The sequence below is a fragment of the Pipistrellus kuhlii genome, unplaced genomic scaffold (assembly GCF_014108245.1).
Source record: "Pipistrellus kuhlii isolate mPipKuh1 unplaced genomic scaffold, mPipKuh1.p scaffold_m20_p_6, whole genome shotgun sequence".
NCBI lineage: Eukaryota > Metazoa > Chordata > Mammalia > Chiroptera > Vespertilionidae > Pipistrellus > Pipistrellus kuhlii.
This window is the reverse complement of record NW_023425562.1, coordinates 74,341,462-74,366,046: the sequence shown is the minus strand read 5'-3', so window position 1 is coordinate 74,366,046 and position 24,585 is coordinate 74,341,462. Positions and strand designations below refer to the sequence as shown.

At 51.8% G+C, this 24,585-nt stretch overlaps 1 protein-coding gene across 2 annotated transcripts in view; it reads left to right on the top strand.

Moving 5' to 3' along the window:
• Positions 1-735: 735 nt before the first annotated feature.
• The window catches only part of KCNB1 (potassium voltage-gated channel subfamily B member 1), a 97,234-nt gene continuing 73,384 nt past the window's right edge, over positions 736-24,585 (top strand). For both annotated transcript variants that reach the window (XR_004984271.2, XM_036417656.2), the window contains exons 1-2: positions 736-1,177; positions 2,413-3,154. Coding sequence is in view for 1 of the 2 variants with exons in the window: in XM_036417656.2 (XP_036273549.1) it covers positions 2,588-3,154 (567 nt within the window). In the remaining variant the exon portion in view is untranslated. The remainder of the gene's footprint in view (positions 1,178-2,412; positions 3,155-24,585) is intronic.

The following is a 24,585-nucleotide window of genomic DNA, read 5'->3' as shown; positions in this document are numbered from 1 at the left end:
TAGGTAAATCCTTGGTTCTATGTTCACCTCTGGGGATTACTTGATGGATTCTGTCTCCCCCATTGGACTGGGAGCTCAAGGGAAAGGTGTTTCTTTTACTGAGTCCGCCACAGGACCTGGCACACAGGGAGCTCTCAATAACTAGCCGTCCAATATAACATGAGTGAATAAACGAGTGAATGAATGACTAGGCTATATAAATAGCTCACACCTCACTCTTGCCCTTGGTTTTTCTTCTTAGCAGTTATCACCAACTGCCACATTGCATATTCGTTGATGTATTCCTTTTCCGCATTCCCCCCACTAGAATCCATTCTAGAATTAGGTTTTAGAATAGAAACTAGAATCTATCTAGAATAGAAACTCATGAAAACGAGGGCTATTTAAAATTGCAGCTCCCCTTTCCCTACCTCTTTCCTTTGCCTTATTATTCCCTCAAATGCTTATAGTCCTCTGAAATGTTCTTTGCCTTATTTTGGGTCTGTCTCCAGCCAGCTCCGCGAGAGCCAAGCTTCTGTGTTGGGTTCACAGCTGTATCTCAGACGCTTACCCTAGTGTCTTGCACACCGCGGGCACTCCGTTCACGATGTTGACAGGGCTAAGGAAGGCGGGATGGCCCGGAGACAGCGGAGACAGCCCGAGTGGAAAGGTTAGGACTGCCAGGCTCCTCCTCGCCCAAACCCCCAGCCGGCCCACAGCCTCCCCAGCAGGCTGTCTCGGGCACGCAGGAGTTAAACGGCGTTCGCGCTTGCTGCCCGCAGGTGGCGCCGTCCCGCCTCGGTGCGGAACTCCGGGCGCTCCGAAGTGCGGGACAGAATCGCGGCGAGCGCGGAGCCGAAGCTCAGCCCGGACTTGTTGATCTCGCCCAGGCAGCCGCCGCGGCCGCCGCCGCCGCCGCGAGAGCAGCAGCAGCAGCAGCAGCAGCAGGAGGAGGTGGCGGTGCAGGAGGCGCCGCCCGAACGCTGTCCTGCCACCCGCGTCCGCGGCGCCCGCCCGCGCCCCCAGCCTCTGAGAGCGCGCTCGGCTTCGCAGCGCCCGCAGCCCCGGCGCGTCCCCAGCCCGGCCGGCGTGAGCTGGGCCCAGCCCGGCCCCGGGTCCGCCGCTGCCTGCGGGCCCGGGCGCCCGGGCGGCCGGGGCGATGCTGGGTCCCTGGCCCCTGGTGGCGGCCTCCCTGGGGGTGAGTGTTGGGGCGGCCAGCGACGAGAGCGCGAGGGGACACCGGGGGACTCGCCTGCCGCGCGGCTCGGCCTGTTGGTCTACCTAGGCTGCGCGGCTCCAGGCTGGGGGTGGGGGGGTGGGGCGGACCAGGGCCGGGGCCTGGAGAAACGCTAGATCTCATTCCGGGGCGAGAGGAGAGGGCGTGAGCCTCATTGCTGGGGGCTCAGAGGAGCCCCCGAAATCACCAGTGCGCGACAGGAGGAGGCACGTTTTTTTAAAAGGCCAGAAAATCCAGCTCTTTACCCCGCCTCCCACTTCCCCCACCCCTTCCCTTCTAAGCCCCGGGGAAAGCACAGAACCCGGAGTTATAAAAAGCCATCGCAGGAGAGGATCGAGAAGGAGGAGGAGGAGGAGCAGGAGAAGCAGGAGGAGGAAGAGGAGGAGGGGGAGGAGGAGAGAAGAAGAAGGGGGCGGGGAAGGAACCAGGGGAAGACGGAGCAGGTGGCTCCTCAGGACTCCGCGCGCCCCTCCTGCTGTGGGTTAGGGGGCACAGAGGGAGGGAGGGGTGGGAACCCACGCAGAGCTTGGCTTTGCGGTCTCTTCTCGTCGCCCGAGCGACCTCAAGAGATGCCCCTGTGACTTGGGGAGAGGGGTCGCTCCAGGGTGCCGTTGTGACCATCCTGTCTGTTACGACTTCCGACAAGTGGGCACCTGAACCCCCACAGAATTCCCCCAAATCTTTTAAGGTTTAGAAAAAGCAAACCCACTGCCATCTCCCTTAGCCCTCCGATCTTAATGATCTCGGAACAAGGCAAGGAAAAGGTGAAGTCTTTAAAAAAAAAAAAAAAGTTTTTCATGCAGCTCCCCTCTCTCCCTGTTTTGGGGCCAGGTTCCGGACTCGCCGGGGATACCCAAAGAAAAGCGAGTTTCAGCACCCGAGGGGGCGGACAGCTCCCGGGCCGCCGGCTTGGGCCTGAGCTGCAGGAACCCGGGTGTGGCCTCCCGGATCCCCGGGGTTCCTCTTGGGGGCCCTCTCCCAGCTTCGAAGGGCGGCCCCTCCCTCCGTCCCTCCATTCATGGGGGTGGGGCGGGCTTCAGCACCCGCGGGAGGGACAGCGCCCGGCCTGTCTACCCTTCCTGAGCCGCTTAAGCACCCAGAAGGTCAAGGCCAGCCGTGAACCGGCTGGAAAGCTGGGAAGGGACCCGCGCCCCGTTAACCTCTTCGCTGACCTTCGTCCGCTTTCTGCCTCGCAGCCGTCGTCGTCGGGATGGAGGTGAGAAGACGGCCGTGACGCGCGCCTGCGCAGCCTCCTGCACCCCCAGCAGCCCGTCATCGTGCTCCCTGCCCCCCTCCCCCGCAGCGGCCGGCCTCGCGGCCCAGTGACAGCGGCCTGGGGGGGGCGGGGGGGCGGGGGCGGCCGGACCAGCGATGCCGGCGGGCATGACGAAGCATGGCTCCCGCTCCACCAGCTCGCTGCCGCCCGAGCCCATGGAGATCGTGCGCAGCAAGGCGTGCTCGCGGCGAGTCCGCCTCAACGTGGGGGGCCTGGCGCACGAGGTGCTCTGGCGCACCCTGGACCGCCTGCCCCGCACGCGGCTGGGCAAGCTCCGCGACTGCAACACGCACGACTCGCTGCTCGAGGTGTGTGACGACTACAGCCTGGACGACAACGAGTACTTCTTCGACCGCCACCCGGGCGCCTTCACCTCCATCCTCAACTTCTACCGCACGGGGCGGCTGCACATGATGGAGGAGATGTGCGCGCTCAGCTTCAGCCAGGAGCTGGACTACTGGGGCATCGACGAGATCTACCTGGAGTCCTGCTGCCAGGCTCGCTACCACCAGAAGAAGGAGCAGATGAACGAGGAGCTCAAGCGGGAGGCCGAGACCCTGCGAGAGCGGGAGGGCGAGGAGTTCGACAACACGTGCTGTGCGGAGAAGAGGAAGAAGCTCTGGGACCTGCTGGAGAAGCCCAATTCCTCTGTGGCTGCCAAGGTAAGCGGGGGGTCTGGTCGCCGCTGGGCTGGGGGGTTCTGCTTGTGTCCCCAGATTGGTGACCAGGGCTGGGGGCAGTCTAAAGGAGGAGGGGCTGTAGCCAAGACCTTGGAAGTGAGAATAGCCTCTTCAGACTGTTCCTATGTGGTACTGGTCACCCCATCTTCATTGTTGTTAATCCTCACTGGAGGATATTTTTTTTCCCATTGGTTTTTAGAGAGAGTGGAAGGGAGCAAGGAGAGAGAGAGAGAGAGAGAGAGAGAGAGAGAGAGAGAGAGAGGTGAACAAGACACCGATTGGTTTCCTACAGCACAGGCTTCTTCCCAGGCTGGAATCAAACCTTTGGTTTCCTTCCGTTGGAGGACTGAGGCTCTATCCTCCAACATGGGCGGCCAGGGCACCCCGTCCTTTTATTATTCAATACTTTATATTCTGACCTTGTTGGTGAAAAGGATTTAGAGAGATTTCTAAAACCCACAGCAAGAGGACGGACTCTGCCGGAGAGAAAGAGAGCACAGAGAAGCAGTGAAGCCTTGCCGGGCTGGAGTAGACTTAGTTCGGTCCATTCTGCAGACGTCCCAGTCTCAGGCTGGAGGGGGTGTCCCCCTGCAATTTTAATACTTAGCCCTATATTGACAACCCCATATTGCCCTCAAGGAGGGAATGAAGGCAGCTTATAGACTTGCTTGGAGGGCATTGAGATACCGTCAGGCAGTCTTCGCATAAGTAAGAAAAATGAGGCAAAGGGACTCTGAGGGGTGGGTGTGAGCAGGCGTGACGCACGCCGTTGGCTGTGGATGCTTGTGGGCGAAGGGTCACACCACTGGCTTGTTCTTTATTTATGTGGTGAGTTTATCCCATGAATGGTTTGATGCAGCTTGTAAAGATGCTTCGGCTGCTGGAAGAGAATGTGAATTTCAAAATAGGAGAGGAAAAAATGAGGCAGTGTGAAAAACAAAGCCGAAGGAGGAGGCAGGGGTGAATCTGATGACACCTGGTGGGCCAGGCAGTTCTGTGTGCTGCCAGGGGGCAGGGGCTGGGAGAGGTTTTGGGTGGGGGCCAGGCCAGGACGGGAGCAGCGCCTCTGTGTCAGGCTGGGATTCAGAGCTGTCTTGGAGAGATAGGGCCTCTTCCTGTGGCCAGTGTGCTGGGTGTCAGAACATATGACAACACAGGATGTTCAGTGCTACCCAGAAGTTCATGTGGGGCCCAGAAAACAGAAGCGTTGGTGCCAAGATCCAAGAAGACCAAGTTGGAAAAGATGTGTTGAGCATAGTTTGCCATCTGAGACCTGAGAGCAGGGCCAAAGGGAGGTGTGGGGGGATAGGTCAAAGTATTCATGCAAAAAAGGGAGGAAGTCTACAGACCAGCCATAGTGTAATAGGTAGGGCTACCTCCCCTCCCCCTGGCTCAGTTAGTGCCCCAGTAAGGCCCCCCTGCAGGGCCAAGTCTGAAGGGAACCCTGTGGGGTACCTGCCCCAGATCTGACTACCCAGGGAGAGACCTCTGAGAGGGGATGCAGGAGGACGTGGCTGGGAAGGGCAGTGGAGGGAAACGTGTAGGTTTTCCCTCTTCCCTGCCAACCCTAAAGAGGACAGAGATTCCTAGGCCTGCTTTCTTCTTCTGAGGACGAAGGCTGCCTCTGGTCCTAATCCTGCCCCAGGTTTCGTGTCCAAAAAGCCTCCATCTTAAGACAGTCACTCACCCTTAACCGGCTTAGGATCAACAGACTTATTTTGCTATTTCCAGGCCTGACACAGGTTTCTGCCCTCCACATCCTGTTTAGGCGTAGACAGGACTCTCCCTCCTCCCTGTGTCCCTAAGACATGAGAGTAAGAGGCGGGGGAGGGGAGGGTCACCCTCACAGAGGAGACGCAGGCAAAGGCAGTGTTTAGGTTGGCGTCTGACAGCACGACAGGGAAGCTCAGGCTTGCAGAAGACACTGTTTGGGAATAAACAGCCTCGTCTCCCCGTTGGGTTAAACTGCTCAGAGGGACAGCTTTATGACCTCTCTGTGACCCCAGGCTCAGCTGCCACACATGCCTGGCAGATGGATGGCCAGAACTGAAAGGGGAAGGCAGGCAAGCTCATTGGCTCTCAGGGTAGAAATCCTGCCTGCCATTGATCAAACACCTACTGTGTCAGAAGTGTAACAACACCATTAGTTCTTATACCTTTCTCAAAGGGAGGCTCAGAGGGGTTAAGTAACTTGTCTAACATCACACAGTAGTCAGAAATTCAAACCCAAGTGTGATTGTAAAGACCCTGTTCTTTCCATAATAAACAAGTGCCATAACCTTCTCCCCAGTCTGCCTGCTTCCACATTTGCCCTTGCAATCCACTGCCCACATAGCAGCTAGAGTGAGCTATACAAAGTGCAAATGGGATCACATAATTTATCTGCTCAAAATCCTCCAGAGATTTCCCATCACATTCAGAATAAAATCCAAACCTTCGCCGTGACATACCAGACCTTACTGAATCCAGGCCCATGACCTCTCTGAGTTTATTTCCTTCTATTCTCCTTTAGTTCACTTGCTCAGGCCCTATTGGACTCCTTGCTGTCCCATAAACCGGTCAGGCTTTATCCTACCTCAGGACCTTTGCACTTGCTGTTCCTACTGCCTAGATTGTTCTTTCTCAGATCGTCCCATGGCCAGCCACTTCTCCTCTTGCCTCGTTTAAGCAGATGCCTCCTCAGAGAGGCCTTTTCCTAGCCCTGTTGTAAACAGCCTCCTTCCCCTTAGTCGCTGTCAGATCATTCAGTGTCTTTCCTGCATAGGCTCTAAGCACCATCTGAAATGATACCTGCTTCCTTTTGTTTCTCCGTTTCTCCCACACAAGAGCGTAAACGCTGTGAGTTGTGTTTACTGCTCTGTTCCCAGCACCCATCATGGTGCCTGGCACAAAGGAACTCCAGTGACTAAATGCAGAATAAATGAATGAATCAAGCAGTCAGTCAGTCAGTTAGTCAGTCACTGTGTCTCAGGGTTTGGGGATCTGTCATTCCTCCCTCACTGCCCACCTGCAACCCAGTTCCCTGTGCTCCCCTCACTCCCGTTCATCCCCCCAATTTGGATGCCTTGCTTGTCAGACAGCAAGGCCTGTGGGAACTTCTCAGAAGCCACAGAAGGAGAAGGTAAAACGGAGGAGCATTTCTGGGCAGTCCTCCTTCTTTACCCTCTGAGATTCAGAAGCGGCCCTATCCCAGTGTTTCAGAGCAAGAACAAGACTGGGGACCAGCCCACTCCGGCACCCTCCCCAGTTTCTGGCCGCTGGCAAGTTCTTTGCTCTCCAAGCCCCAGCCTCCCACCTGTAAAATGGAGACAAAAGGCCCACCTTACAGGGTCATCATGGAAGTTGTGTTTGCCACACTTTCTCACAGGACCCAGCACCCAGGAGACGGGGCCTTCCTCCATGGCTGAGTGGGCTGAGCTGCGGCAAACCCTTTCCTCTCGATAGCAGGACTGAGAGGCTGAGCTGGCACCGTTAATAATTGATGGGATGTTCTGGCAACGCGGAGACAAACCAAAGCACAGGCCTCAGCCTTCGCTGTCAGGGGAATGAAAATCAAAATCCATTAAGCACAAGGCAGGGTGATTGATTCTCGTTTAGAAGTGGGGTCAGCCCCAACTAAGTGACAGGGTTTCGGTGTGGGGCCACCACTGGGTTTCTGCTTTCTCGGAAAACTCCACAGGCTCCTCTCAGTAGGAGAGAGAGCGGGAACGAATCTGCAGTATCTGTGTTCCCCAGACACAGACAATTATCCTACGATCATTCCTTCATTTCCAGAGTAGCTGCTGCTTATTGTGCCAGGCACTGACTAGTGGAACTTTATACCCAGCAGCTCGTTGAAATCCCTTTGACAATCCAGATAGTCAGGCTGCTTGGGCTGCAAGTAACAGCCTAGAAAGATCCAAGTGGCTTCTAGAAGGAGGAAGATGCATCATGTCACATAACAGCAAGTTTCAAAGGAGCCGATTTTGGAGTAATGGCTCCATGGTGCCATCAGGATTCAAGGTTCTTTTCATCTTTTGGCTCCTCTAACTCCTGCAAGTGGCTTGGTCCTCAGGCTTGATGCCTCATATCCCAGGCTTCGAATGTTGGCACACCATCTCCAACCAATAAAGTAAGGCATTTCATCCTGTGTGCCCGTTTTTCCCTGAGAGATAAGCCTTTCCCAAAAGCCTTCTATATATATATATATATATATATATATATATATATATATATATATATATATATTTGATTTTTTTACAGAGAGGAAGAGAGATAGAGAGTTAGAAACATCAATGTGAGAGAAACATCTATCAGCTGCCTCCTGCACACCCCCTACTGGGGATGTGCCCACAACCAAGGTACATGCCCTTGACCGGAATCGAGCCTGGGACCCTTCAGTCCGCAGGCTGGCGCTCTATCCACTGAGCCAAACCAGTAAGGGCCCAAAAGCCTTCTTAAATCCCATTGGCCAGGATCAGGTCACATGCTCAGGCTATAGCCACAGGGAAGCCTGGGAAAGCAAGTGTCTGGCATTGTCAGTCGAGGGAGAGAATGGATTTGATGAGTGGTGTTAAGACTCTTACAAAGAGGAAGTAAATGGAGGCGCTGAGGGATGAAGTCACTTGTGGGCGCTCACACAGCTAAGTGCTCAGTAAATATTTGTTGAAGGAATGGAAATGGCAGAGGCAGAGTTTGGATCCAGGGTGCTCTGGTTCCCAAGCCCGTGTTTCTTAATCCTGGAACCATTCAGGCTCTCCGAGCTTCAGTGAGCTCATCTGCTGAATGGTGGCCCACTTCTTCGGGCTCTTTTGATGATTCAGTGAGATTCCAGATGCAAATGTAATTTGCAGATGGAAAGTACTTTATTGTTCTGAATTGTTGTTATTATCATATTCAAAAGAGGAAGTGTTCTTCTTTAGAGACAGTGGTCAGTATTTCACCTACTGCAGACCTGAGGAAGAATCAGCTCTGTGGAATCCAATAGACGTGGTTCATTTCTCAGCTCCATCCTACCAGGAAATGTGACTTTGCACAAATTCCTTTCCTTCACTAAGCCTCTGTTTCCTCATCTAGGAAATTAAATCCACTATGTGGGGCCGTTAGGAGATAATCTGCATAAAGACCTTAGCCTAGTGCCCAGCCCACAGTTAGCATTCAATAAATGACAATGGAGATTGTTAGCATCACACTGAAATGCTCTATTCTAACTACATTCCTGGTGGGTAACATCTCCGATTGCCCTGTTATTGATTGTGGGGTCACTGCCTGCCCTGTTAGGATTCCATGCCTCTAGTGTGCTGCTGCTGCTGCTGCTTCCTTGACCTGAATCAGGGGGATCCGTGCATACTCATCAAGAAAAACGAGGGAAACCAGCTCAGATTCATGGGGTTTCCCAGTGCTATTCGCTGTCTGGCTGGGACTCTTGCTGGCCTCAGGTCAGTCATTCCCGATACTTGTATTTGTTCCTGGGAGACCATGTGCGATGGGGTCACACAGACGTGGGTTTGAATCCCAGCCCTGCCATTTCTTAGCCCTGGACTTTGGTCACATCATTTCCCTTCCCAGATCTTCCATTTCCTAATCTATCAATGAAGAGGATGCTAAAACCAAACTGACAGGGCTGCCTGGAGGATGAAGTATGATAGTGCATGTGGAGTGTCGAAGCCACACTTCAAAAATCCAGTATCCCGGTTTGATAAAGGGAAACATGGAGGATGCTTCAAGGACTTGCCTGGGTCACACACCAAGTGGGTAAAAGAGCGGGGACCATTTCTAGACCTTTCTGACCCCACTGTTACCCTCGCCGAGGCTCAGGGATCTTTCCATTTCTCCAGGATGCTTGGCCAGGGTGAGAGACCTTGGCAGCTGGTCTTCGGGAGTTTTGAAAGTCTGACAGGCTAGGGAATGTGGAAATGCTTAGGAGAGAAAAAGCCGTACCCACAGGAGCAGCGTGGCCAAAATGTAATTAACTGAAAGAGGACAAGCACCAGCTCCATCCCCGGCACTTTGTGTACTTCGATGCCTGATAGCATTGTGAATAGGAGCCTCGATTTTAGAGCTGGATCACCCACATTCAAAGTTTGGCCTTTGCTCAGAGCCATGTGATTTGGGCAAACTACTGCACCTCCCTGTGCCCGGTTCCTTTCCTCATAAAATGGGCTCCAGAGCAGCGCCTGCCTCATTGAATTGCTACCAGAATTGAATGAGTTAATGTATGCAGAACACTTCAAATAGGGTTTGACATATAGAAAGTCCTCATTAGCTGTTAGGGAGTTTTTGTTGTTGTTGGTGGTGGTGTTTTTAATTGTTATTGTCTCAATCCTGCTGGATAAATAAGCTCCTTTTCAAAAATGTATTCTTCTTATAAAATGATACGGGCTCATTGTAAGGTGAGGTGACGTAACTTGCTCGAAGTCACATGGGCAGTTGGGGCAAGACTGTGACAGAAGAGACGTGGTCAGTGTCCCACCCGTGATCTGTAGACTCTCACCACTTCAGTGCCACTGCCCACTGCCAGCTTCCAGGCCCTAAACGTCTTTGCTTAGAAGCAGCCTCCAGCGAGTGGAGTCCGGTAAAGACAGGTAGTTAATGGCCCACGCAGACCAGCCTTCAGCTGGTGGGGGAAGGTACGTACACACCCACCCGCCCTCGCCCCGGATGGGTGTACCTCCCAGGAGCATAGACTACACTGGCCCCCAGCGTTCCTCAGAATTAAGCCTTAGGTGTTCGCAGTGGCTCCTGGCTTGATAATACACCTGGTTTGGCATCTTTCCCTTCTGCATCTCATACCTTCTCTCCCTTCTCAGTGTTTTCTGGGACCACTTCCCACGTAAGCCACCTGAATGTGGATCCCTGTCTTAGGATCTCCTTCTGGGGCAACTAACCATAGGCCTGTGTGTCACCACCTTAGGGCTCCTCTCCCTCCCCGAGTCAGAGGTGACCGGCCTCCCCTTCCTTCTCCCTCCCTGTGAGTCAGTCACCCAGGGCAGCCAATGGTGTTGGGAAACTTGATGTCCATGCAGAAAAATGAAGTTGGTCCCTTACCTCCCACCACATACAAAAAATTAACTCAAAATGGATCAATGACCTAAATGTAAGGCTGAAAAATCCTATATAATAAAGAGGTAATATGCAAATTCACCCTCAAGTACAGATACTGACTGGAGCAAGGCAACTGTGAAAAAGAAATCATGAGACAGGGAAGATGAATGCTAGCTGGATATTTGATGTGATTGAGGAATTAATGCTATTTTTAGATGTGATAACGCTCACATGATTATGTTTAAAAATACTTATCTTTTAGAGATACACACTGAAGTATTTATGGATGAAATGACAATATCAAACAAAAGTGTCATATCTTGTTTGGTGATAGGTGCCATGGAGAAAGGTCAGCAGGTGAGGGATTTAACCTCGGTGGTCAGGAAAGGCTCCTCAAAATGTGGCAATTAGCTGAGACCTGCAGGAAGGGAGAGAGGGAGGCATGTGGGCTATTGGGAGAAGAGTGTTCCTGATAGAAAAAAAACAAAAAACCAGCATGTGCTAAGGCCCTGGGGCGTGTCTGGGGCAGTGAAGGCACCACCAGGTGGCTAGTATGGCCAGGGCAGAGTAAGCCAACGGAGGAGTTAGGAGGAAAGATGAGAGGATGACCTTGTCTGTTCTGTTGGACTTTGGCTTTTCCGTTGAGCCGCTGAGCCTCTGCCCTGGCCACCCTGCCTCCAGCCATCCCCTTCCAGTCCATCCTCTGCAGGGAGCAGAGCCACTTCCTCACGTGTCATCTGTTCATGTCATTCATCCCCTTCTACCAGTCCTCCCACGATTCTCTCCGCCCCCAGGATAAAGCCCAGACTCCTCAGCCTGACCTTCAAGGCTCCAGCCAACATCGCTACCATCACCTCCATCCATCCTCTCCCTGGTTCAATCTGCTCCCACCATACCCACTTCTGGCATCCCCCAAATTCCCCATCCTTCTCCAGTCCTGCTCCATACCTGGGCCCACGCGGATTCGTCTACCGTGCACCTTCTCCTTCTCCTTGTCTGCCTGCAGCCCCTCTCCACCTTTCAAGACCCAGCTTCTCCCTCCCTCTGCCAACCACACTGACTGCTTCCTCCTCTGTGCCCTGGAAAGCTGATGTTCAGACCTTCTTTGCACAAATCGCTGTGAAGACTAGCTTATGGTTTGTTCTGTGGATGCCAGGACTGACCCTCAGAGAGACAAGAGTGCTGCAGAGAGCAGGCTCTGAAACCTGACTGCATAGGTTCAAATCTCAGCTCGGTACTTACGAACTGTGTGTCCTAACGTGAATGACTTAACCTCTCTGATCAATTTCCTGATCCGTGATTTCGGGACACTCTCAACAACCAGTTCTACATGCAGCACTCAGTAGTGCCTGGCACTCGGCAAATGTTCACTGCAGTGGACAGTGTTGTTGTCACTATTGTAGTTAGGTGGTAGTAGCATTTGTAGAGTGAGTAAATGGCAAAATTTACATGATCTTATGATGACCGATCAGAGGGGTCTCCCTTACAAGGCAAGTCTCCCCAGTGTACCCCTACTTTTCCTCCTACCTTCCTTGTCTCTACCTGCCCACTACGATCTCCACACGTCGTAGGTCAGGAAGAGTGACCTCCTGCCTTCCATTCACAGCAAGGAGACAGGATCAAATTAGACCCCTGAGGTGCTCTTCCTCCTCCTCCCCCGCCCTTGAGGTGCTCCCTCCATTTTACTCTGCAGCAAGGCTGTTCTCTGCCATAATTGCCCACCAAGGCCTGGCAGACATACGCTGTCTTTGAGAGAATAATGTTACATTTGCCAATTCCACACCATCACTCACATCCGCCAGGTAATGGACCTCGAATCAAACGCATACTAAAAATAAACGACCACATTTCCCTAATTGCTACCTAGAGCCCTTCCAGGAGTCTTTCCAAGGCCTAAATGACCCTGGAGGCCCTTGACCTTGGCCAGCACAGCCTCTTAGAGTCCTTGCAGACCCAATTGTACCACGGAGGCAGCCGGTGATCGCTGGGTAGGGGCCTGTGAGAAGCAGAAAGAAAGGCAGAGATAAGAGGATAACATTGAACCAGCCTTCCATTTGCTTATCGTGTCTGGAGTTCCCACTGTCTCTTTGAATGGATCAATTTTCTTTTATCTCCTATGCCTTGGGTAAGTTTACACATCCTTTATTGTTCCTTGAAATACTGACTGCTATTTAATTCAGTCACTCCCTCTCCTATTCCTGGGACAATCCTTTTGCTTTCAAAGCTAGCTTCCTTTCAAGGCTTCTCCAATCCTTATAACTTTAAGAGGGTCTGTGCGCATGCCATCTGTTTTTTGTATGATAAACATTTATTGCTATACTGAAGGCCTGGTGCACAAAGTTCATGTACGGGTATGGTCGCTAGGCCTAGTTGGTGATCCTGGCCAATCTGTGGAGTGATGGGAGCGGGACCCTGCTGGCACCCACCTTGGCTGGCTTGGCACTGCCCACTCACTGGCCCTGCCCCCTGCCACTGCTACTGGTCAGGGCCTTCGGCGGAGGGGGGGAGAGGGGGCCTCTTTCTTGAGCATCTGCCCCCTGGTGGTCAGTGAGCACCATAGCGATCAGTCATTCGTCTGGTCATTCCACCATTTGGTTGATTTGGATAGTAGGGTTTTATTATTGTATATAGGATGCCAGGATCTGTGCTGGGTGCTTGAGACTCACTTGTGTATCTATTAGTTAGGATTCTTTTGGCTGCAGGTGACAAAAATGAAGCTCAAATGATCTTAAGCAAAATAAATGTAATGGATAAGCCCTTGCTTAGGTAAGGGTTTAGGTAGGGCTGAATCCAGGAGCTAAAATGGGTCATCAAGGCTTTGTTTCCAATATCTCTAAGTTCTCTTCTTCTCACCAAGGCAACATGGCTGGAAAGATAGTCTTCAGACTTCCATCTTGGGAAGAAAAAAAAGCAAGTCTCTCTCCCAATAGTTTCAACAAAATCCCAGGGCTCATTTTCATTGGCCCTTCCCTGAGCCAATCACTTAGCCAGATAGGGATCACTCAATAGCTGGAGCTGGGATGAAACTGAAAACAGGAACGAGGTGCTTCCCCAAAGAAAAAATAAAGTACTGTTCCCAAGAGAGGGGAGAATAAATACTGTATAAGGTGGCAAAATATAATCCACAGCCATTATAAAGCGGATAGCCTACTGGAGGGAGTTAGATTTTAAACAAGTAAAAAAATAAATGAAAGAATAACCACACAGTGTAATTTGTATGCTTGAAGGAAGGAAGCAAGGTGTTTTGATGGCAAATAACAAAGCATGAACCTGAACTTGATTTTTCTTCCTTTCTGAGTTTCAGAAACTACCTTTCTTCTACAGATTCTCTGTTTCTGCCCCTCCTGCACCATGAAGCACGCTCCCTCTAGTATTTGACTTTCTTCCCAACTTGTTTTATCTTCCCAACTAAAGCAGGATGTTCTCAAAGTCTAGGACTGTATCTTATTTATTCCTGTGCTCTAAAGCAGGGTGGGTGGGCTGACTGGTTTATAAATCAAGTTTTATTGTTACATCTGCCACATTAATTTACCTATTTGCTGAGGCTGTTTTTGGTAACAACAGCATTTACAGGAATAGTTTGCAGAACTGCATTCCAAAATTGCCTGGGGCCTGATGCAGAGGAGGGGCTTTGTCTGAAGGATTAGAGGACTGAAGGAGGAAGGGAAGGCAGCTGTGTGACCTTGAGCAAATTGCTTAACCTCTCTGGGCCTCTGGCTCCATTTCTTGCTATGCCAGCTTCCCCTTCTCGTCCCTCAGATCTCAACTCATTTGTTACCTCTTCAGAAGGGCCTTCCCTGACATTGAGTAATCAGTTTGGACCTGGTGGTGTTCGCACTCTTTCTGTGATAAACGATCTCGGGTTTATTTTGAGTTTAGGCCCACTTGGGGCAGGCATCCTTCCCTTTCTCTTCACCAGTGCTCCCCTCCTCTCGTATGCCATCGTCCTGGCATAAGTGGAAGGAACTCTGGTTTGGAACTCTGGAGACCCTGGCTTATAATCCCAACACCACGACATAGGAGCTAGGAGACAGACCCCTCATCTCTCTGGGCCTCAGTTTCCTCAGCTGGAAAACGGGCCAAGCCAGAAAGACAAGGACACTCACCTGAGCCAGAGTGGCCTGCATTGTGTGGACAAGCACAGATGTTTGTTAGCTTTCCTTCTCCTTTCCTTTTCTCAAGAGGGAGAGAGGAAAGAGCGTGTGTCCCAAACCTCGCCTTAATCTGGCCTCTGATGGCACCTTGCTCACTCATTCTTCATGCAATGTCTGTGCCAAGGAATGACTGAAGAATGGGAGGCGTGGACGCTCCCCAAGTTTCTGCCCAGTCTCCACCACACCCCCATAGAGCTCTGTACAAATGCAACCCGCGGCAAGTCCCCTAGTCCCTCCTCCCTCCCTCCCTCCTTCCCTCCAGGCTGCCGCGTCCAGGCTCCCAGCACCTGTATAAAAATGTGCACCCTTACTGGCCTACGACCGGAGAACAGGCCAATCTGTAGAGGCAGTCTTCGGACAGATTGAGTAGTCCGTGGTGTGTGTGTATTGTGTGTGTTGTGTATGTTGTGTGTGTGTGTGTAGTATGTGTGTGGTGTGTGTTACTTGTGGGTATGTATGTGGTACATACCTGGTTCACGAATTGTGCATGGATTGGGTCCCTCTGGGTGTCCTGAGGGGATCAGGCTGAAACTCACAGTCCAATGGCGCCTGCAGCTCCTACCTGCTGCTCCCGCTCATCCTGGCCCCACTGCACCTGCTGGAGCTCATGCCCATCAGTCCCAATGGGGGAGGCTCACCCGCTGCAGCAGCAGCAACAGTGCTTGCCAGCCATGAGCCCTGCATCTGGCCTCCTCCTGAGGGGAGCAGCCTGCGGGATCAGGCCAAACCAGCTCTCCGACATCCCCAGAGGGGTCCAGGATTGCAAGAGGGCACAGGCCAGGTGAGGGACCCCATTGGTGCATGATGGGGGCGGGAAGGGGCCACAAGAGGGCTCCAGTGCGTGTCCTGCCCATCTCACTCAGTCCTGATGGGCCAGACCCCAGCAGCAAGCTAACCTACCAGGTGGAGCATCTGCCCCTGGTGGTCAGTGCATGTCATAGCGAGAGGTTGAGCGGCCTTAGCATATCATTAGCATATTATGCTTTGACTGGCTGAACACCGGACAACTGGATACTTAGTATATCGGACTTAATTATATAGGATGTGTGTGGTGTGTGTGTGCTATGTGTAGTGTATGTGGTGTGTGTGTCGTGTGTGTGGTATATATGGTGTATTTGGTATGTCATGTGTGTGGTGTGTGTCGGGGGTGTGTTGTATGTGTGGTGTGTATGTTGTATGTGTGGTATATGTGGTGTGTGTGTATTTATGTGCTGTGTGTGGTATATGTGGTGTGTGTGTATGTGGGTGTGGTATGTGTGCTTCATGCCCCTAGTACTGAGTGATCTATGGGCAGGGCCAGTATGGAAGTTGTGGGGTGCAGTGCAAAATGAAAATGCAGCCCCTGGTTAAAACATTTGTGGAGCCAGCCACGAATTAAGTCAAGTGGGGCCCTTCTGAGCACAGGGCCCTGCAGTGACTGTGCAGGTTGCACCCCATGAAGCCGGCCCTCCCTCCTGGGAAGGACGACTCAGAAGGCCTCGGGGGGAGCAGAAGGCTCCTCAGTCCTGGAGAATCTGTGAAGGGAAAAGTGCCTCCTCAAGCTGCTGCTGGGGGACTCGGAGCCAGAGCAGGGACCTCACACTCGGATGGCCCCCGGGGCCAGGCCGGTGGTGTTAACAAGTGAAGCGGTTGCACAGGAGAACGGTGGGAGGGCAAGTTCAATGAGGCTAGCTAACACGCGGCCTTAGTGTCAAGGAGGCAGCAGATAGCGGTGGAAACTGTGGTGAACAGGGCCATTTGCTCCCATTTAAAGAGGCAGCTGCTGTTCAACTCTAGGCTGGGTTCTTATATAAGTCCAGCCAGAAATTTTAATTTTCATAATGAGATATCCAAACTTCAATGTTGGCAAATAATTTTTTTTAAATTAAAGCATTTGAGCCCTGGCCAGTGTTCTCAATGGTTAGAGCATCCGCCCGAGCAACGAAGGGTCACAGGTTCGACTCCCAGTCAGGGCACATACCTGGGTTACAGGGTTGATCCCAGCCCTGGATGGGGCACATGCGGGAGGCAACCAATCGATGCGTCTCTGTCACATCAATGTTTTTCTCTCTACTCGCTCTCCCCACCTCCCTCCCTCCCTTCCACTCTCTCTAAAAATCAATGGGGGGAAATATATCCTCAGGTGAGGATTAACAAAAAACAAACCCAAAAAAGTAAAGATTTGAGTGGGCCAAAAGAAACATATCTGGGACCACATTCAGCCCTGGGAGCTCCTCCCTTTGACCCCTGAAAGCAGAGAAGCTTCGAATGGCTAGCAATGGGAGGAGGTTCATTTATTGCCTCTGAGGCCCTCCTATCTGGAATGGGGAGATGAAGAGAGTAGAGCGTAGCCCCACTTCCTCCTTACTCCTGGCATCAAGCACAACACAGGGTGGCTAGTGTTTGTTGAGTGAATACTGTCCCACCCACCAGGGCCTTGACTTCAAAACCCAAGGCAGCTCACTCCTGGTGGATGCCAACCCAAGTCAGGAAAATTCATGGTAAATCCTTGACTTACCTGCTAACAGGATCCAACGTGCTCCTGCCCAGCCTCAACCCGAACAGGAAGAAAAAGCCGCTGTTACGGTTAGAAAAATCACTGGAGACTGAGTCAGCAAAACGGACTGGCTCTGAGCCTCTGGTTCCTCATCTGCAGGATGGGAATAATAAAGCCCAGGGCTTGCCGGAGGAATGGATAACATAAAAGCATGTAAAGTGCTCAGCAAAGTGCCTGGCGTGCAGCAACTGTAGCTGGTATTGTTTTTGTTGTTACTTTGATCCTCTTCCTCCTCATTATTATCATCTGAGCATCTGGCGTGTTTCTATGGGCCGTGGGCCTGTGGCAGAGCTTATTGTGTAGCATTGAACTTCATGTCCCTGTGATGTCAGCTCCCCAGATTCAGGCTGAAAAGCTTGGGCACTGAGAAATTCTAGAGAGTAGGGTGCCCAGGATTGGAATTCCGGTGTTGGAGTTTGGAATTCTGACACTCAAGATCACTGCTCTGATATTGGTTGTTGGAGCACCACCATTCAAGGTCACAATGCTGGGGGGTTCAAGGTCAGAATCTCCAAATCCATAATTGGACCCAAGGAGTATATGACCAGAGCTTTGCTGCTCGTGATCGATCGGAACTCTCACGGGCAGGGTCGGGATGATGATGTTCCGGGTTGGGACTTGTGTTCAGAGTCTGAATTCTGAGGTTCAAGGTCAGGTCACGTCGGTGGTGCTCACGCTCGGAACCCTGGCGGGCACGTTTGGAACACTGATGTTTGGAGGCAGGACTCTTGTTCCCAGTTGGTTCTTTTGTGGGTCTGGTCCCTCAGGTATCATTAACGCTTCGCCGTCCACAACTCCAGGCAGCAGTTTCTGAAGAAATGCACCAAGGAAGGTCCCCAGACCTCTGGTTAGCCCGCCGGGTTCTGTTACCATTACCCCTTTCCCTTACTGTTCCTGACACCCATCCACTCGGGAGGTGCTGAAAGATGGCTCCCCTTCCGTACCCCTGCCAAAGGCAAACGGTAGGCAAGGGTCAGAACGGAGTGCCAAGGGCTTGTGGCTACCCAGCCCGGAGATGTGTGGCTGGCAGTGACACGTGGGGAAGTGGAGCAGTTTGCTGGTCATTGCGGTCACAGCAAAAGCATTGTTGGTGCCAACTGGGGAGCTTCATTGATCACAGGGTAGAGACGTGCTAAAAATCATCACTAAACTCTCCTTACGTTGGTGCAAATAGTGGGCACTCAGAGGCAGGGACCATGTGCTGGGTCACATCCCCTCGTAAATGGCTGTAGCACATGCTTCCCCCAACCTTTATTTCCCTTCCTTTATTGTCTTACATAGCCCTTTTCTTTCTCTTTTATTTTTATTTTTGTTGATTGATTTTAGAGAGAGAGGAAGGAAGAGAGAGAAACATTGATTTGCTGTTCTACTTATTTATGCATTCGTTGGTTGACTCTTGTAGGTGCCCTGACCAGGGATTGAACTCCCAACCTTGAAATCTTATCAGGATGACGCTCTAACTGACTGAGCTACCTAGACAGGGCTCATAGTCCTTTTCACCACTTTGTATATTATATGTTAACCTGGCTCTTGTCTGATTTATCCCGCTACATAACAAGTTCCATCAGGTTTTACTTCTATCTTCCCACGGCTAAAACTGTACCTAGCATATTGTAGTTGCCAAGTAAAAATGTGTTGAGTAAATGAATGCGTGGACATTGCCCTTTAGATACGGTGAAATCACTCCACGCAGAGCCCACCTCCGATCTCATCCACGATATCTACACAGTGTTTGGATGGGGGTGAGGGGCAGCAGCAGTGGGGAGGGCATTAATCCTCTCAGGGCTTCTAATTGCTGTCAGGATGACTTCCCAAATCCTCATGTGGCCACTAAGGGCCTGTAAGAACCACCACCCCTCTCCACATCACACGCACATCATGTGGTTCTATCTCCTCTCAGCTCCTCGGGATACCATTCCGGGCCTTGTCTCCGGGGCCTTTGCACATGCTATGTTGACTAGCACAATCTTGCAGCCCTTTCCTGGCCCCCTTTGCCTCATCTTTTAGGCCTCTGCTTCAATACCCTTCCCTTGAATTCCTAAACTTGATATCATTCCCCTTATGATGGGCCTTTGGCCATTGCTTTTGGATCCCACAATCCATTACTTTGGGGATTAATCTTCGCTGAACTGGAGGCTCTTTATGAGGGAGGTGGTCAGCACCCCTTCCTTTTTACTCAGAAAAATGCAGAACCTGGCCCCCCGCCCAGATATGAAACATTCTCACTCAAGGAAGAAGAGTTTGAGTCTCCCAGGGAGATTTCTTAGCCCCCCTCCAAAGCTTGTCCCATGCTAGAGGGGCCCTCTATCCCCTCGAATTGTCCAGGCTGAGCCGGGGGCCTCCTTGAGGACCTGAGAGTTTAGAGGGCACAACCCAGCCTGTTTCTCTGATGACACCCACACAGCTCACACTCACATGTCACTCTACAGGTGTGATGAACTCATTTGGCCCTCACACCGCCCTATGAGGAGGGTACTGTTCTTATCCCCGTTTTACCAGGTGAGGAAACTGAGCCCCAGAGAGGTTGAGTAACACACGCAAGGATACAGCTAGGAGGTGGGAGGCGGTGTTTGAAGCCAGGCCGTTACCTCCGGAGCTCAGGCCCGAACCAACACATCGCTCTTCTCTCCTCTCTATGCCATTCCCCTCACTTGCGTCTTCCTTTTATTCTTAGACTCTTGCCTTCCCCCTTTTGCTCTTCTCCTTCTTCTCCTTAACTAACTCAAACTCCTCAAGTTTTAAACAAGCCCAGTTGTGTGAATGTTTTGCTATATTTCTCAGATTTCCCTAATTCTTTGGTGAATGATTGGAGGAAGAGGGTAAGCCTCCTCCCAGTAGCCTGCATGGCTCCATGCGGCCAGCCTTCCTACCTCTCTGACTTTACCTCCTACCATGACCCCCTGGCTTTCTGAGGGCAGCAGCCACACTCATCTCATACTTACTATAGTCCTCCCTGCCTCAGGCCTTTGCACATGCTGTTCCCTGTGCCTGGAAAGCTTTTCCTCTCTTCTTCACCAGTACTGTCTACTCATCCTGAAGCTCCCACAGGGAATGTCACCTCCTCTGGGGAGCTGTCTTTGATTTCTGAATGGGTCAAATCCCCAGTTAGGGTTTTCCATGTTCTACGTGCCTCGCTCGGATGGCCCTTGTTTCCATTATGATGTCACGTCCCTGTAGGTGGTTATCCGATTCCTGCCTGCCTTTCCCCCACCCAAGTGGACTATGAGCTCCCAGATGGCAGGCCTTGTCTGCCGTGCTCTGTGCCTACCCCTGTGAAAGCACTCCACGCCATCATGTTGAATGGATGGATGGGTGAATGAATGCAGAGGCTAGTCACAGTTGGCAGAAAGCTAACATCACACTTTTTTTTTTTCAGTGGGGAGCGGATTAGATAGTCTGGAATGTCTAGCTGAAACTCAAACCAGAAAGTTCTTAACATCCCAGTCGGAAAGGAACAAGGACACCACCTTTTTTTTAGCCAAGCACCTTTCTTCTCCACTGCTCACAGTGTGCAAGATGATGATTCTGGTGCCTTCTATCAGATTTTAAAGATACCTACTTGAGTCCTATTTTATAGGATGCTATTAAGCTTTCCTTAAGCAAACAACATATGAGGACTCTGAACTAGGAAACAGAAGTTCTGAAGGAGCTTCTTAAATGAAGGATCCCAGAATTTACCAGACTTACTTAGAAGTTGCACTACCTTTGGGGATAGGTGGACATGGTGAAATCCCAGCTCTACCTCTAGGGTCTGCGGTCTCAGACAGGCTACATCCCCTCTCTGAGCTAACATTGTCTCCAAACCCCATCCTGGCTGCCCCAGCAAAAGTCCCAGGATAAGCTCTGATTGGACACCGTTGGCCCAAGTGCTCATCTCTGAGCCAATCTCCATTGGCAGAGGAGGACACAAACGTGGGGACCAGCTTGGGTCATAGATCGCCACTGAGCCCAAGGAAAATACCTAAAATAGGGATCTGCTTCATATTCTTCTTTAAATTAATTCATTTACCGCACTTAAAATCAAGGTGTTTTGAGAGGAAATTTGACCTCACGAGGGATTGGTGCCATGAATCCTATTATGAAACCCTAGCCAGAGGCTGATGCCTGACACCTGTTAAAAGAGGAGATGTGTGTTTTTTGGAGAAGTGTTAAAACCCATTAGCTTCAGCCTGGGCCTTTCCCCTTTAGGAATCCTGAAGGTTGGAAGGAAAACTGGAAAGGCTAGCACTTCTCCATCTGAATCCCCGTGATTTGATGTCTTGTCCCTGTATAGTGAAAACAATCGTGGCTACACAAGAGAATCGTCTGAAAATCTTTAAAAGTTTTAATGCCAGGCCACGCTCCCCCCACAACCCGACCAATTAAATCAGAATCTCTAGGCGTGGGACCCAGGGATTGGTATTTTTCAAAGCTCCCAAGGCGATGCCATTGTGCAGTGAGCGTGAGAAACTTAAACTTCAATGCATCTAGTGCCAGTGGGGTGTGTCCCACATTGGCACATACAGGGGTTCGGCAAGGCCACTGGAAAGCAGGAAGGGGCTCACTGGGAGGTTGGGGGGGCCTGGGCTGGCCAGGGTGTCTCTGTTTCTTAAAAATTAACTGAGCAGGAGTCCTGGGAGAGTCATTTAACACTCTCCAATGGGAAAGAAACATGCATCCATCTCCCATCCAGAGCGATTAGATTCCAGGGATGAAATTCAACTCTTGCCTTGATCCTACTCCAACTCTGGGGTCCGACTGTTTGTTACTTGAACTGACAGTTACCTCTCCATTCACCTGTCAACTGTCCCAGCTGTGTCACCTCAGACAAGTCCCTCAGCTTCATCGGTCAGCTTCCCTGGTCTTCAGGTTCCTTGTGCGCGTAACGGGAGCACGTGGCTGTGCTGTGTAATCAGTGAGGCCATATCCCCCCGGGGAGACCTGTAAGTCCTCATCAGGGAGCAGCCATAGGTTCCTTAATGCTACACCCAAGCCCTGGGTCAGGGACCCTCAAACCCCAGGAGGCCTGCCCTTCAGACCACAGACTCAAAGTCTCCAGAGCAGCCCAGGGCCAGCCCAGAAATCTCAGTTGATTCTGATGCAGGCGGTCCTCAAAGTACAGTTCTAAAGCAGAGCCCCTATGCCCTGATGTCCATCGCTAAAGCCTCTTATCCAGAGACCCAGCCTCCTCCTTCTTTTTTAAAAAAATGTTTTTTATTGATTTTTTTACAGAGAGGAAGGCAGAGGGGGTAGAGAGCTAGAAACATCGATGAGAGAGAAACATTGATCAGCTGCCTCCTGCACACCCCCCACTGGGGATGTGCCCGCAACCAAGGTATATGCCCTTGACCAGAATCGAACCTGGGACCCCTCAGTCCTCAGGCTGACGCTCTATGCTAGGGGTGTCGAACTCAATCAGAGAAGGGGCCAAAATCTAAAATCCAGCCTAAATCGCGGGCCAAATGGTTTACTGAACAGTCATAAACTGTCATTGTGATGGAAACGCAGTGGAGTGCAGTGATGACAGCGCGGTGCGGGCCACATTGCAAGGCCTGGCGGGACGGATTTGGCTCGCGGGCCTTGTGTTTGACACATGTGCTCTATGCACTGAGCTAGACCGGTTTCGGCTCAGTCTCCTTCTTACAGGTGAGCAAACCAAGGCATAGAAAGCCTGAGTCCTTTGCTCAAAACTCTTCTGCATGTATACGGCAGCACTGGGATTCGAATGCAGAACCTGCTTAACTCAGAAGCTGCAATTCCTCCTCTGCCTCTCACTGTCTATTTTCAAACGGCTGCTTCCACCCCCTGCACTTTCTCCTTTCCCTGCTCTGTTTTTTCCATCATCATTGTTATCTTCTTCCCACCCCACGCCAGCACCCTTGAATGTACGCTCCTTGTGGAGGGGCTTCTGTTTTGTTTACTGAAGGACCCCAGCACCTGAATGAGTACCGGGCACATTAACGAACATGCATCACTGAAGCAAGTCCCTGCACCTCTCTCGGCCTCCATTTCTCCACTCGGGGAATGTAGGTCTTGACCCACCCACCCCAAAATGCTGAGCTCAGAGGTGTTTTTTGCTCACTGTAGAGTTCCGGGCCCAGGTAAGGCGCCTTTAGCTTCCTGTGGGTAGAAGTGCGGTGTGGCCCTGCTCAGGGCTGGAAGGGCTGGTGCCTTTCAAAGCTAGGGTGGGGGCTGCAGGCCAGGCCCTCCCCTTTCCCAGGATTCTCTGCCCCACCACACCTGCTCTGTCTGCCCCACCACCTTCCCCCGAGATCGGATCTCGCCATCCTCCCTGGCCTGTCCCGGGGCTTCCCCCGAGGCCTGGCCAGGCCGCTTTGTCTTTCTTCACCTTGTAACTTCATCTGCCCAGCCTGGTCCTCCAGCCAGGCCCCATCCTGCGTCTCCTTGGTGAGTCCTCCCCAGCGGGCATAACAGCTCGCAGAGGCTGAGAGCTCCAGTTCTGACGTGCTGCCCTCGGTGTCTCCCAGGCTCCAGAGTTCTGCAAGGGGGAGAGACTGAACTTGCACTCCGTGAGCCCGGATGTGGGACAGCGCCTCTTTATTTAATTTACTTCTTAGTTTATTTTTGTTGCTGCTGCTGTTGTTGTTCGAACACCAGACTCAATGGCCTTCCGTGGAGGGTGGTGGAAACTTAAACTCAGTTTGGTTTAGTTTCCCCCCTCATCTCTCTTCTAAGGACTGGCCCTAAATTAGGAGAGGTTTAGATAATGATGGGTAAAAACAGTGGTCAGCAAACCTTGGCTCACAAACCACATGCGGCTCTTTGGCCCCTTGAGTGTGGCTCTTCCACAAAATAACACGTGCGGGCGCGCACGTACAGTGCGATTGAAACTTCGTGGCCCATGCGCAGAAGTCGGTTTTCAGCATGGATGAGTTTATTTTGAAGAAGTGGCATTAGAAGAGTTTAAGTTTAAAAAAAATTGGCTCTCAAGAGAAATTTCAATTGTTGTACTGTTGATATTTGGCTCTGTTGATAATGAGTGTGCCGACCACTGAGTTAAAGCAATGGGGGTGCAGTCGCTGTGGTGGATGCTGAGGGTGCCTCACCCCCATCTCCTTTCCAGGCTGGCGCACCCCATCTGCTAATAGCTTACAGCCGCCCCTCCTCACAACTGCCCATGGCCAATGGGCACCACCTGCCCAGGGGATTGCAACTTACTCCAATCCTCCTCCCTCCTCACCACAGGCAGCCTGGAGCCAGAGACTCCTTGAGTCAGGGGTGCAGCCTCCTTAAAGTGAGGTAACTGTGCAGCTCCCAGGTCATGGGCCTGGGCTCTGGCTGGGTCAGGCCAAAGCTCACTTCCTGCTGAGACTTGCGTTCCTCACTGACTCTCCAACAAGTACTGCCTCCATGAGTGTGTGCTTAAGAGTCCTCGTCCCAGGCTCTGCTTCTAGGGACACACACCCAACAGGAAGTGATTATTGTTTGAAACATACGCCATGTCCAAGTGTGAGGGACTCACAAGGAAGAGTATCCTGGTCCAGGGCAGTCTGCCCTGCCCAGCCAACCCCACCTCCTCCTTCCTCCCTCCATCCCCGGGATGGACTGTCACTGACCATGCTCCACTGCCCCGCTGGGCTCAAGAGTTTTGCTTCTTCTGCTGACTTGGAGGGGACATGGCCAGAGTGGGCTGCGGTCCAAGGGTTTGTTTGAAAGGGCTTTTAGAGGCTGGTCGGCCGGCCCTCCGGGCCAGGAATGTT